General features: G+C 40.4%; 2 protein-coding genes across 7 annotated transcripts in view; both read right to left on the bottom strand.

The window, feature by feature from the left end:
• Positions 1-563: 563 nt before the first annotated feature.
• Positions 564-3,531, bottom strand: tnfrsf18 (tumor necrosis factor receptor superfamily, member 18). Its single transcript, XM_080784958.1, has 7 exons — positions 3,400-3,531; positions 3,017-3,148; positions 2,686-2,817; positions 1,693-1,780; positions 1,437-1,507; positions 1,216-1,347; positions 564-1,051 (listed from the first exon to the last, which is right to left on the bottom strand). The coding sequence occupies exons 1-7, from the start codon at positions 3,527-3,529 to the stop codon at positions 879-881; spliced, it is 858 nt and encodes a 285-aa protein (XP_080641084.1). The 5' UTR covers positions 3,530-3,531; the 3' UTR covers positions 564-878.
• Positions 3,532-5,749: 2,218 nt separating this feature from the next.
• The window catches only part of sema3fa (sema domain, immunoglobulin domain (Ig), short basic domain, secreted, (semaphorin) 3Fa), a 78,013-nt gene continuing 69,431 nt past the window's right edge, over positions 5,750-14,331 (bottom strand). For 2 of the 6 annotated variants that reach the window (XM_080788008.1, XM_080788010.1), the window contains 6 exons: positions 11,178-11,266; positions 10,988-11,029; positions 10,056-10,213; positions 9,097-9,164; positions 8,784-8,917; positions 5,750-7,888 (listed from right to left, as the gene is read on the bottom strand). In XM_080788008.1, coding sequence (XP_080644134.1) covers positions 7,433-7,888; positions 8,784-8,917; positions 9,097-9,164; positions 10,056-10,213; positions 10,988-11,029; positions 11,178-11,266 — 947 coding nt within the window. In that variant the 3' untranslated portion in view covers positions 5,750-7,432. Of the gene's footprint in view, positions 7,889-8,777; positions 8,918-9,096; positions 9,181-10,055; positions 10,214-10,987; positions 11,030-11,177; positions 11,267-14,331 lie in introns of all 6 variants that reach the window. The other 4 variants (XM_080788005.1, XM_080788009.1, XM_080788007.1 and 1 more) reach the window with 3 other exon arrangements.

Here is a 14,331-nt window from a genome sequence, read left to right as displayed (position 1 = left end):
TTCTTATTGTAACATTATAGGACAGATTCCCAAGATAATAGTAGGCTATTATGACAGCATATATTGTCCATTGAAAGAGTAACCGACCGTACCTGTTCACAATCTGACGTACTGGCCTACAGTATTCCAGTCAACCAGAATGTGTATGTCATTGTGGTGTTGGTGATGTAGATGTTTAATTTAAAGGTCAATCATATTCAGTGATTTCACTTAATTCAAATATCACTTCTTTTTTTGTTTTGTTGGTTTTTTTATTTTTTTATTTTTAGTTTATTTCCACAATAAAAACAGTACAAAGTGTGTGCAGGTGAGAAAAGAAACCCAGGGAGGGCTTATATGTGGTTCTCACCAAAGATAATATATAATAGTAATATACAAATAGTAAGACAAAGTAATCAAACAGGTATGGAAAATAACAAAAACAACAAAAAATACATTATTTACACTTGTGAAGTGTGTGTGTGTGTGTGTGTGTGTGTGTGTGTGTGTGTGTGTGTGTGTGTGTGTGTGTGTGTGTGTGTGTGTGTGTGTGTGTGTCTGAGTCCGTGTGTGTCTGAGCATGCACCCCCACTGTAGTGCGTGTATGTGCACATCTTGTTACCGGGGCGGACCGGGGGGTTTTCCAAACCACTGAATGCTCCTTTAAGCAATCACCTGAGCCCAAATACAAACTAATTAGACTCTGAGCTGGGTGTGACATACCCAGTCATCTATCATCCCACTCACACTCAGACCAGAGCCTCTGTCATGAGTCATGACAGAACTTCCATCTGCTTTGGCTGGGCATCTACTTGTCTTGACTGCTTCCCTGAATGGCAGAGGAAGCCAAGCCACAGAGATGGTTGGTGGCAACAACTTGGTACAGTCAATTTCACCATTTAGCAAACTGTGATCATTGTGATGTGTTTCAGGGACAGAGCTACACTGTCATCATCACTGGATTCGGCCTGGAGCATGGACTGTCCTCCGCTCTCCTCCTTTGACAAGGAACATTGTGAGCATTGTGACCCTGCAGGTGACATCATATCTCTGTTGGCAGCATGGCATTTCTCTGAGGTGGAAAGAAAACATCATGTTCAATTTTAACTAAATATTTTTTACTCTATGTGAGATGTGAGCCCTGTACGTGATAATGATGCAAATATCATTATTTGCGTTTCCTTATATGTATATAAGTATACATGCATGATTACATAATTATTCAGGTATGCTTACTGCCTTTGCGCTTCCTATTGATGTTCTTGATGTAGGCATGGATCAGGAAGATAAGGAAGGTGATGGCAATTGTAACAAAGCCTACTGTAAGAACCACCTTGGTGGGATCTCTGGTGGGGTCTCCTGCTTTCACTGAAAATAGAAATGACTACACTCAAATGTAATTCAAATTAAAGCATTATTTACTTGAATAATTATTTAATTGTTAAATATCGTCATACCAAAAATCTGACAAATTGCATTGTGGGATTTGTTCCCTGCAAATTCTATCATCATGCCAATTGCACTGCACCTGTTGATCAGAGGAAGAAATTATTTATATGAATTGATTGATTGATTGATTGATTGATTGATTGATTGATTGATTGATTGATTGATTGATTGATTGATTGATTGAGTGAGTGAGTGAGTGATTAGGATTGCAAAACAACATAAAATTGACTCATACGATTATTGGAATAGTGGTTCTTATCTTACTGTGTCAATGTCTTGCATTTGCCATCATTTGTGTCAGAATATGTATTATCTGGGCATGGTTCACACGTATATCTATAATCAACTTGTCCTGCAAAAAAGCAAATGGTTTCTGGTTAATGTCCATCTTACAATAAATGCACAGTTTTCTTGTCTGTAATTCAGGTATCTGGAGAACCATGGGAGTGCAGTGCCCAGCTTCTAGAACCATGGGAGTGCAGTGCCCAGCTTCAAGTCGGGATAGGCCGTTGTCCAGAACCGGCCTCCGGCCGTGGCCCAAATGAACCGGCAACCCAACGGGTACTCTGACAATGGGTCTGATGGGTATTGCGTAACAGTGTGGGGCATGCATTCCCAAATGGCATCGTTCAAACTTGCATCGTTTCTGAGTAAGCCCAACGAGCCCAACGAGCCCAACGAGCATTGACTACACATGATCTTATATTATAAGATCACTTTTTGAGTGGTGCTAATCACTCCAAGGAACAGCTTTGTTTGTAGGTCTGTCTGAGCATGGAATGTTTAGATCTGTCTATTTGGGCATGGAATGTCTGTTTGTACCATGATCTATTGACCTCCAGCTGCTGCTGGTTGACTCCTGATTGCAACACACACACACGCACGCACACACACACACACACACACACACACACACACACACACACACACACACACACACACACACACACACACACACACACACACACACACACACACACACACACACACACACACACACACACACACACACACACATACACACTTCAGACGGATCAGATTTTTTAAAAATACAAATAGCTGAACTGTATATCTTAGAAATGCTATTTCACCCACAGCTTCCTTGGGTCCTCCTGACAGCTGCTCACCCATGATTTACACCCCCCTATATGCCACCCACCCATGCGCGGAGCATATCTTTCTAATTCTAGTTGAACCTTGATGTGATGCAAGACACACTTTTTTGTGAACGGACATTAAAGTATCATATCATCTTACCATGTCTCTTCAGTTGTTCTCCCATACTGCATTGTTGTTGCAGACAATTTGAACAGACATTGTTGGAACACAGGAAGCCAGGACGACATTTGCATGCTACGTTCGTGGTTGGTGTACAGTTCCCTTCATAGTCTGCAGAGAGATAAGAAATCAACCACACATGTTCCATGTCACATTGTCCGGAAATATTTTATGTACTTCGGTTATTCATTCAACCTTTATGCATTGTCTTGGAAATACATCAACGGCAGAGCCCTCATTTATTTTTTCAGTTATGATTCAATAATATTGAAAATAAGCTAGTAATAATAATGAGCTAGTATTTTCTTACCATGCTCGCATGTTGAGCACTGGACACAAGGGTCGGGGGTATATCCTTTAGAGTAGTAACCCCTCTCACAGGGAACACAGACAGTTGTCTGAGAGTCCGAGCAGATCTCCTTTGACTCCTTCATGTATTCACCTTCAAAAATGATATGCACTACATTAAGTACTATAATAATAATAAAATAAAATAAAATAAAATAAATGTGTGTGTGTGTGTGTGTGTGTGTGTGTGTGTGTGTGTGTGTGTGTGTGTGTGTGTGTGTGTGTGTGTGTACTCAGAAACAGTTATTCACATGGATATTATAAGGATTATACATTTCATGATTTTAAACTAAAACAACCTTGTCGATTACTACTGGCTGAAAAGCAATTATTCTGAAATCTTACCTGGTGGACACAGATCACAGCATCGCCCAGCATTATTCTCAACCTGTTTGTTATTGCAGTTTGCAGCAGCAATAACAACTATACTGAACATCCATACAACTCCCAGGTGAAGATTCAAACATGCCATCATGATCAGTATGATCAGTGAAAAGAATCACTCAATCTTGTTCCACAGACTTTTATGATACCTCTCTGTCTGCTGACGTAGGAGTCGTACAGGACATGTGTCATTGTGGTTAACCAGCAAAGCAGCCAGTGACGGCTCGGGCTCGTCTATACCTATCAAAGGTCAGTCTCGGGTATAAAGTCATGTGTATAAACCCACGCACCATCCTACGTCATCTGACTGCTACAACTTCTAAACTAACCCCCCACCACCTACACTTCTGCAACAAGCTCTTGTCAGTTCTACAGTAGTATAGTTGCCATATATTTTAATGAATGCTGATGACACAACAATATGCGTGAGAATGGCACAGAACTGAGAAATTTATTATAAGAGGAGGTCATGCAGATTTCTAAATGGATTACTGAAAATAAGATGAAACTTAATATTTCTAAAACCAAATGTCTTGATATTTGCTCAAATTATGCTTGGAGAAAGGAACACATATGAAGTGTTTCTTTGGATGGAGCTCACATTGAACAAGTTAAGGAGGCCCAGATTGCTGGGAATTCCAATAGTTGGGGCTTTTCATAGCCATACTGAAAAATACAGAATTTTCCTAGTACTTCTGTGGTGTGGTTATTCACACCCACAGTTTCACTTTTGCAGTTGTGCTGTCACATGTTGTAATTAAACCTTCAATAAGCTGGAGGATGGCTAGGGCTCATCTGAGGAGAGGACGACCTAGAGAGCTAAACACTGTAAGGTTAAAACGGAACACTGAACACTGTCTTCGGGAAAGTGACCAAGTTCATAGCTTAAAAATAAGGAAATTCAGGATGCACTGAATACAGGTAGGTTATGTGTAAAGTGCATGTTATTTGTTATATTAAATGTCAGCAACTTGTCGAGGGTATAGCTTCATAAGATGGCATACCTTTAGGATGTAGTATTATGCCATAGTACTTCGTAATAATCCCTATGTAATAATCCCTATACACCAGTTTTCTGCCATCAGTGACTCTGATGACATCACTGAAACTCACCTTAGTGTGTCATCAGGTGAGATATTTAGTGCCTACAAAAAAGGTGCAAGGTGTGTTATAAATTGTGCACCATATTGTCATCAAAGGTAAACAAACTAGGACATTTGTTATTATAAAATATAGAGCTTTAATTTATTAGTCAGCAACATCAACAAGGAAGGAAAGATAGTAATTTATACAAGTCATTACAATAACACCAACTGTGCATTATATCATACATGACCTTACCTCAATGACCCATAGCAGTTTGCAAAACACAGAAAAATTAAATAAATGCATGTCTGAGATTTGCAAATCTATGCACTTTTCATAAACAGAAGGGAGAGAGCGAGAGTCCACAATTGAAAAGTGTCCTCTGTATTTTATGTTCCACCATAAGGGCATGAGTACATCTTTCTTGCACTGATAATATTCCCATATTCCCACAACAAGAAAGACATCCACTGACAACATAGCATTTTGGACAAATATCATATACTGTACATATAATAGAAATGCCATGCACACAAGGAAAAGCCACCGTCTGGAGATGTTGGTATATATTTCTCTTCAGGATTGGTGGTGATCATCTTAAGCCTGATTTATGTCACGGCGACAAAGTGGCCTGCGACAAAAAATACAAACACATTTTCAACTGAGAAAACTGTCCAACGCATCAACATTTTTCACTTGAAAACACGTTCTTTTTTTTTTGTCAAGCGACCACATCACACGGCACTCTGTTGCTGAAGCATAAATAAAGCTTTAGTGGTTGTGAATATATACAATTTTAACAATATGGAGGTTGTACAAAGAGCTTTTGTTTCTTATTCTACATTAAGTTAGTGGCACATTGCAATGTAAGATGGCAGGGCACCATCACCTGCTCAGATGAACTGACCAGAGGACAGAATTTAGATAACCAGTAAGTAGAGTACCTTTCAGAACTGCAATTAGCACAATTGTTGGCAGTAATGATCTACTCAATGAGTAGACCAATTTACCTGGTACAGCTTGAAACCTGATCTGCTAATTGACAAACCTACTAAAAAACTAAACTGATATTTAGCATGGAATTGGCTGGAATGAAAACTCAAAGAAAGTTTGGGGTGAGCTTGAGAGCTAAAAGAAATCCATTGAGCAGACAAAATGCTCTCCTTTACATAAAGCCACATACAGTATACATTTTATTTCTGATAAAGTACTTATCAGAAATTAGTACTCAGAACTTAGTACTCAGCGTAAATTACCAATTTGGCAAACAGAAGGTGCTTTTTTCCCCAAACTCACATACTGTATAAGGTAGCTGCCTGCTGGAGATTCTTGTCTCAAATGAGAAAAGAAAAGGCAATGTTATTTTCAATTTTAGTATCGATAAAATGATAAAATAAATAGCTCATCACCATGATCACGTTTGTAAGGATACAACATTGAGATGTAATATTCACACAAACAAAACAAACACCTGACATCAAATTATTTTTGGAAGAAATGGGTCATGCACAGGAAAGTCCTCAGTGTTGCGTTAACTCAGAGCATGTGATTAGAAATGGTCCGCAAGGGTCCATTTGGTTACTTTTGTACAAGCTCTGAGAGAAATGAACACTGCATATTTTACTGTGTAGTGTAACTATTATACACAAACTGCATTTGACTTTCTAATTGATCACATGTGTCAAGGAGGTTGCTGGAGGACTGGATTAATTTAGGACATCACTCAACAAAAAGAGCTGCGTCCTGAAGGAGAAGTATGTCACACACTGTCACGAAGGGCCTTTCGTTCTCACGTGATCGCGTGGTCATCGTGAGATCTTTTCAAAAGCTGCAATCGGTGGGCATTTCGTTTCTCTTTTGCGTGTTCAATGAAAATGCCCCTTTTCACATTGGCTGTGCTTTTTTGCAGTAGAAAGAATTGTCCATCATCGTACAGCGACTTCTTCTGTGAGCAGGAGTTTAGGGACGTTCTGGATCTGGAATATCACTCCACCAGTACCTGACTTCCATCACAAGGACTAAATACTGCCAGCAGTCAAATTATCTAACATGGGAGACATTTTCACTACGCCTCTGTCTGAATGTCTCTGCATCCATCGATCGGTCCTTGTCACTCCCCACGTAGCCACCTTCCAGAGCCTCTTTGCTGTTTCTCAAAAAAAAAGGACAAAACATAAAGATATCTTCCATATAATAACACACTGTACTAAACAATAACACAACAATAGAATTATTATAATAACGACAATATTTGCACAAATTTACCTATTCACAGAAAAGAAAAAAAACATGTCTTCTAGTTAAGTACAAAGAAATACTATTTACAACCTAGAATAAATACTGTGTACTTTCACAGACAGTTACATGGTTGACCTGGTTGTTGTTGGCGGCTGTTGCTTTTTGTTGTCCATCATAATAATTCAACGTTCCTGTCGTTTGACAAAGTCTTTCCCCTTTTTTGAGTTTGGAGTGTGTTTGTGCGGAGAGGAATCAGCATTTAGGAAGTGGACATGAAAGGAACAGAACCCAGGAATAGCTTTACGCCAAATTCACACCAGCAGTGCTAAATGGGTGTGTACAACTTAAACTCACAAAGGAGACGTGGAGCCACACCTATTTCAGACCAAAGCACGTCTGGTTGGCGGCTGTTCATTTTCCCTGCACATCGGCAGCGGCATTTTCTCTACTTTGTCACACCACTCTTTGCTGGCTACACCTTCTGTCGCAGCGGGGTAAGTGGTTGTCATTTCTCGCCATAGACAATGCATTTGCGACTTTCTCAACAAACAGAAGTGGAATACCGGTGCTGATGTGAATTTGGCATTACGTACTGTGTGTGTGTGTGTGTGTGTGTGTGCGTGCGTGTTTGTGTGTGTGCGTGAGTGTGTGTGTATACATGTCAAACTCCTCATGTCTCAGCCGGAGACACCGTTGTCTCATCATGATGCCGGCGGTTCCGGGGCTTCTTCTGTTCCTTTAGTTCTTTCAGGCCCTTGGCCTTATTGGGCCCCGCCGACATTGTGTCCCCCTGAAGACCGCCGGCGTCCGCCAGCTGCCAGTAGTCCTGGCAGTACTGGTTGATCAGCCCCATCTCCGGCTGGCTCAGGATGGTCAGCAGGTCCTTGTACTGGCCGGCGCTGGGCGTCCAGGCGCTGGCTGCGAGCGGGGGCAGGGCCGGGCTTCCCGTCTCCACCAGCACGTTGTTGACGGTGCGGCTGGAGAGCACCATCAGCTGCAGCTTGACCAGCGTGTGTTTGAAGTTCTTCTCCGTGGAGGTGCACTGGTACACGCCGCTGTCTGAGGACTGCAGCGAGCGGATCAGGAGGCCCTGCTCCGTCTTCTGGATGCGTCCCTCTGAACGGATCTGTCGGGGACAGGATGAGAGAGTCAGAGGTCATTCAACTGCACTATTACACGGCTTGGTTGAATGCTTGATTGGTCAATGAATGCTTGATAGGTCAATCGCTGAATTCAGTCGGGTGTTATTTCTAGATAATGACCGCTGTATAATCAAAGGCTCAGTCAGAGCACCTGTCTGCGCTGCTTGAATTTTATGCCGTATCCAGCATGACAACCATGTAAACAAACACAAAATGTCATTTACAAATGTTGCTCTCAAGAATGTTTTTGAAAACATATGATGCGTAGCTTGCGTTATATATTATAATATATCCTCTATGCAAACAAGGTTTTTGTCATAGCTCAGCGGAAGAAATGTCTGTGTTTGCGCGCAAGAACCGAGTTTGAATTCAGGGTAGGATCTAGAAGTTGTCGATTGCAGCTTAAACTTATCTCTGAGTATGTACAAATCGAACCAAAACCCAAGAGGGTCCAATTGTATACTCTCAGAGAATTGGGAGTCCATTTTGGTTACATACTGGTTATACTGGTATATTATACATATAGGGTTCCAATTTCGTCTCAGACTTTACCCGCACGCAGTGCGGCCCGCAATTCAGCCGCTGCCCGAAAATTACGAATATAGGAGCTTTCTCTGTCCCTTAATGGTATTTTCGTCCAGCGTCACCCGCTATATTTTTTGCCGACACCAGTATTTGCGCCTAGAGGTGTGGTCATGGGCGTGTTGGCACGCTTTCCCCTAAATTGCTATTTCGGTCAAAAATGGAGCCCCTAAGAGTCCAAACTATTCATATAGTTGATGCCTCAGTCATACAGGTAGATTCCATTTATTCGCTTTGTACTCGTGACACAGACAAGTAAAATGAAATGAACATTGAGGATTTCTGCATTACCATTACCTCCTTCCTCCGGTCGCTGTTCTCTCTCTGCAGGTGCCACTTCAGAGACACGTGGGGCGAGCGGGCCTGACACTCCAGGAAGGTGGTGCTGCCCTCCACTCCGTACTGCACCGCCTCCAGAGTGTTCTTATTGGCTGTGAATATGTGGCAGGGTTATTGTCTTCAACCAACCAAAACAAACCAAAGCATGCAATGCACGCGTACAGAAAACATCCACCTGATTTACGACACAATTCTATTGTTATGGTTTTGTTTGTTTAACTGCAGAAGCTTGTTCCTGCGGTCTTTGGAACAAAGTGATGCTGTCTCTCACCGTTGGAGTTATAACCACGACACTGCCGGATCGGGTTGCCATACTTTACATCCTGCCGGCGGCTTCGCCTAGAGGGGTCAGATCAACATTCCAAAACAACAAGCTCAATTATAATGTGTTCTGAACATAGAATGTGACTTGAAATAAGATATGCTTATAAGGAATTCAGTATTTCATTACGCAGGTGTTTGTTTAAAGGGCCACTTCACCCCTTTTACAACCAGATCTTATTTGAATGATGTTGGGGAGGACAGAATATGTGTTTTCAGATATTTTAGTATTTCAAAATGTCTGTGATGTCATGGACACTGGTCTCACTTCCTTCCTGGACTACATGTTGTCTCAGTAAGACAGCCCTCCCCTTATCCACAAGGTTGGGTGAGTGCAGCAAAGCATTATGGTAATTGTAGTAATCCAGCAGTGAGACCAGTGTCCATGACATCACAGACACTTTGAAATATTAAAATATCTAAAAACACATATTACCCACATAAAAACCCAAGGAAAGTGTTTCTTGTCATCATACACAACATACAAATAAGATCTGGTTGCAAAAGGGGTGAAGTGGCCCTACAACTTCCAAACATTGTTAATTTTCTTGCATTACCGGTACTTTAACGTATTATACTCAGTCATTGAGAATTTATATCAACGGTAGTTTTAGCATAAAGAAATACTACCTTTTTGCCTTTGTGTATTTATATTATTGCAAGGGGAGATTAAATATAAAAAGAAATATTATACTACATAAGCATGAGGGAATCGAAACTGAATCATATTGTGATACCAAAAGATTGACACCCCTATAGTGTGTATGAGTTTGTGTGTGTGTGTGTGTGTGTGTGTGTGTGTGTGTGTGTGTGTGTGTGTGTGTGCGCGTGTGTGTGTGTGTGTGTGTGTGTGTGTGTGTGTGTGTGTGTGTGTGTGTGTGCGTGTGTCTTTACTATGTTGGTACTCACCTCTTCTGTGAAGCAGAGTATCGGGAGCAGGACTTTCCATCCCAGGCACAGTACGGGTCTCTGGCCAGACAGCAGTCAGCGCAGACCTCCCCGTACACGTCACAGCGATGAAGAGCCAGGTGGGTCACACCCAACACAGAGCCCACGTACAGTTGTTGCTGGGAGGGCGAAAGAACACAGTCAGACCACAGAGAACTGATTCGAGGGGTCAAAGAACTCAAGTTTTCAATCGTTGAGAGATTATATCGGTTTTTATGTGAGATAATGAATGGAATGTAATGGAACTCTCTTTACAGTATCTCACCGGGCGACAAATTTCGCCTTTTGACGCCTATTTTCGAATGTACCTCGGCGCAGATGACGCCTTATCCCGCCTTTTTTAATAACAATTGATTATGGTAAGCAGCTGCGTCGATGTAACACTCCCATTTAGATCCGGTGAAAGGATCCGGTACAAGCCGGAAATGAAAAACCGCTGGCTTATGCTTGCTATGGGACACAGCATCTTAGATCTAGGATCTTCTTTTTAGACCAAAACAAGCTTGGTTTGTGTCATATTTATCTAAAGGATACTTTATCGCTTACCAAAAGTATGTTTTGGGTGGATTAAATGACAATCGCTTTTGTCATATTGTCATATTGTCCCTTTATTGTTAATGGCGTTTAATGTTTGTGTTTGCACCGTTTGTTTTACATCACCATTACATCACCTAATCAACATGAGTTAGACTTTACTATATTAGCGCCCCTCACTTCACACAGGTGTGATTTTTACATCCTGACTCAGCGGTTTCGGGCCAAAAGCACTTTCAATTTAAGAGCCTCGCCCCTTCACTTATAATGTATAGCAGGCTGTGCCATACTAAGCCACCACTAGATGGCGGTCAATGAGATAAATTATAGTACATTTTCAGAGTCTCACTGTTACTTACCCGCTTTGATGAAATCTTCATTGTTGTGATTGGGGTGGGAATCTGTTAATGATACAGATAGTATTAATGGACATAATCCTTCATTCTATACACAAAGCAAATGTCCAGCCACAGTTAACCATGTGCATCTAAGAAAGGACAGAACTTAAGGAAAGGGGAAAAAGAGGAGAGAGTAGAGCAAGACACTGACCCTGAAGACCTCCACTTCCTCCAGGACCAGCTCCTCAGTCTGGAGATCATCTCGAGGCAGAACAATCACCTTCTGCACGGTTCCCCGATCTGAGGAACAACACAAAGAGGCAGGTTCAACTACCCATATGGAAAAAAAAATACTAAATTTGTATATGTTTTACATGAAACTTGTAGTTAATATATATGACAGTCAAAGCAGATATAAGATCCATAGTATTTTTTTGTAAAGTGAAACTTATATAATTTTGTCATTTATATGAACTATATAAAACAGTCAAAGCACATATAAGATCCATAGTATTTTTTTGTAAAGTGAAACTTATATAATTTTGTCATTTATAGGAACTATATAAAACAGTCAAAGCATATTATAAGATCCATAGTATTTTTTTGTAAAGTGAAACTTATATAATTTTGTAATTTATAGGAACTATATAAAACAGTCAAAGCACATATAAGAGCCATAGTAAGTTTTTGTAAAGTGAAACTTATATAATTTTGTCATTTATAGGAACTATATAAAACAGTCAAAGCACATATAAGAGCCATAGTATTTTTTTGTAAAGTGAAACTTATATAATTTTGTCATTTATAGGAACTATATAAAACAGTCAAAGCACATATAAGAGCCATAATACGTTTTTGTAAAGTGAAACTTATATAATTTTGTCATTTATAGGGACTATATAAAACAGTCAAAGCACATATAAGAGCCATAGTACGTTTTTGTAAAGTGAAACTTATATAATTTTGTCATTTATAGGAACTATATATAACAGTCAAAGCACATATAAGAGCCATAGTAAGTTTTTGTAAAGTGAAACCTATATAATTTTGTATCTTATAAGACCTATATGTGACGGTAAATCCACATACAATATTCTTAGTAAATTAGTATAAATTGAAATACATATGTGTGTTGTCAAACTTGTAGAGTTGGGCAAACATCAGTGAAACCAAAATCTGATAGGATATTGTATAGAAACCATACAATACAGGCCATGTATGTCACAGAGACATCCAAATTAAACAAAACCTAATCTTACAATGAAATAACATGAGATGACAAAATAATGAGTTGTATTCCCTTTTACATTTTATGACTCCTACATTATTTAAGATCCCCCCACCCAGTGCCCCCCCCCCCCCCCCAGCCAGTGTCCTCCCCAGCCAGTGACCCCCCAGTGTGACACCCCCCACCCAGTGCCCCCCCAGTGTGATGCCCCCCCCCCCCCAGCCAGTGTCCTCCCCAGCCAGTGTCCCCCCAGTGTGACACAAGCCCCCAGTGCCCCCCCAACCAGTGCCCCCCCAGCCAGTGCCCCCCCAGCCAGTGTCACCACCATTGTCCCCCCATGTACCTCCCAATGCATTTTATTTTATACTGCTATGGTAACTTATAAGAATCTTCTAAAAAAAACAAAAAACATAAAGAGAGCATATCAAACACTTCACATATGTCAGGATGTGTCTGGGTAGCTCAGTTGGTAGAGCTCTCGCCTTAAGACCACAAGTTCGTGGGTTCGATCCTGGGCACTGGCAACTCAGCGTATGAGTAGCACAGCTTGGGTGCGGCAAGTGATGCGGGAAGAATTGGGAGTTGATGGTATAGTAGGTGTGGTGCTCTATCTCAGCAACTATCTCCCAGGGGTCTATAGCGCATATGTTTTTTATACCTATCATACACTTCACATATAAAAACTTATATATAGTCATAGATAAAACATATGTTTTTTTTATAACTATAAGGTATAATGTATTGGCTGACATATAACAATGTTATAAAAATCATATAAAAGAAGCATACTTTTCTTGTAAATTAAATGGTTACAAACTATAAAATACATACTATAATGGTATTTTTTTTATATATGGAAAGGATATATCTCATATAATTTAAAACTACAAACATTGTATGGAACATGTAAGGAAAATACAGTTTGCCATGTACTTACCTCATAGATCACATACATGTTGTTTACTTGATTCATACATGATTCACTTTATTGTCTTATATGAGGATTGTATGAAAGGTGCCACTTTCAAGAGTTCACATATAAAATCTAGTATGTACTTTACATGACATACATGTAAATGACATACATAAAAAATGTAAATACTTACTATTGGAGGCAACAGGACAACATATATGTTTCTTCTACTTTTTTTTCCATATGGGTATAGCCTCATTGACCCGTTGACCCTTCCTATTTTTTTAACACAACTTCACCCATTGCCATTTGTCTAAACTGTAATCCTGGGTGCTACTCTACCTCTGCCAAACTAGAGAGAGCCCCAAACTGAACTCATGCTTCCTTCAATACATGAGGAGTGAGCAGGCCTCTTCTCATCACTGGGGTTACCCTGGTAAGACCTAGCGAGTGGAATTAACACGTTATTCCAACCAGTTCCTTTTCCCTCCATCAGGCTGGCCAGGGGGAGGCAGTATAGAGACCAGGATTACTGCAAGTCTTTGTGAGGGTACAGTACCTACCCTAGGAGACATGGGGAGAACATGCAAACTGCAAAGAGAAAGGCCCTTTTGCCAACCCCACCTAGTGTATGGGCTCTGATGACACGGAGGAGAGAACACACTTGACCTTTAACGTTCCACTTCACACGTTCACACTACACCAGGGGTTCTTAACGTGGGGTCCCGGGACCACCAGGGGTCTTGAGGAGACGTTCCAGGAATTCCCCATAGAATAAATCAATTGTTAAATTTCAGTATTACTTCATGGGGCTCATTCTACAAAATGTCTTCTAAACAGTTTTCTGAAAAACGTATGTTGCTGTATCAGTGGTGCTCAAACCTTTTTCATGTCAAGGACCCCCAAAATAATCTATTTGGCTCCATCTCAATTTTTCCCCCTGGTTCTCTCCAGAAGCAAAGATTTGAGTTAAAAACTTTGCTTTAAAATAATATATATAAATTCTAAGATTTGAACACATTTTCATGATTTTTCAAAAATAGCAAATCTACACGCTCATAGTGTTGCACGTGCTATGAGCTTGTATATCAGCTTTTTTAATCATGAAAATGTGCTGCTGTATATATCTAAAATCAAAAATGAAACAGATGCTTTCCCGGTTTTTATGGGTTAAATTAGGTTCTTAACTTCTTCACACAATTAGAGAATAGACTAATTGTTATT

This window comes from Protomyctophum bolini (genome assembly GCF_963924005.1).
Source record: "Protomyctophum bolini genome assembly, chromosome: 2".
NCBI classification, from domain to species: Eukaryota; Metazoa; Chordata; class Actinopteri; order Myctophiformes; family Myctophidae; genus Protomyctophum; species Protomyctophum bolini.
Note: the sequence above shows the minus strand (reverse complement) of the source record. Positions and strands in the feature narration are given on the sequence as shown.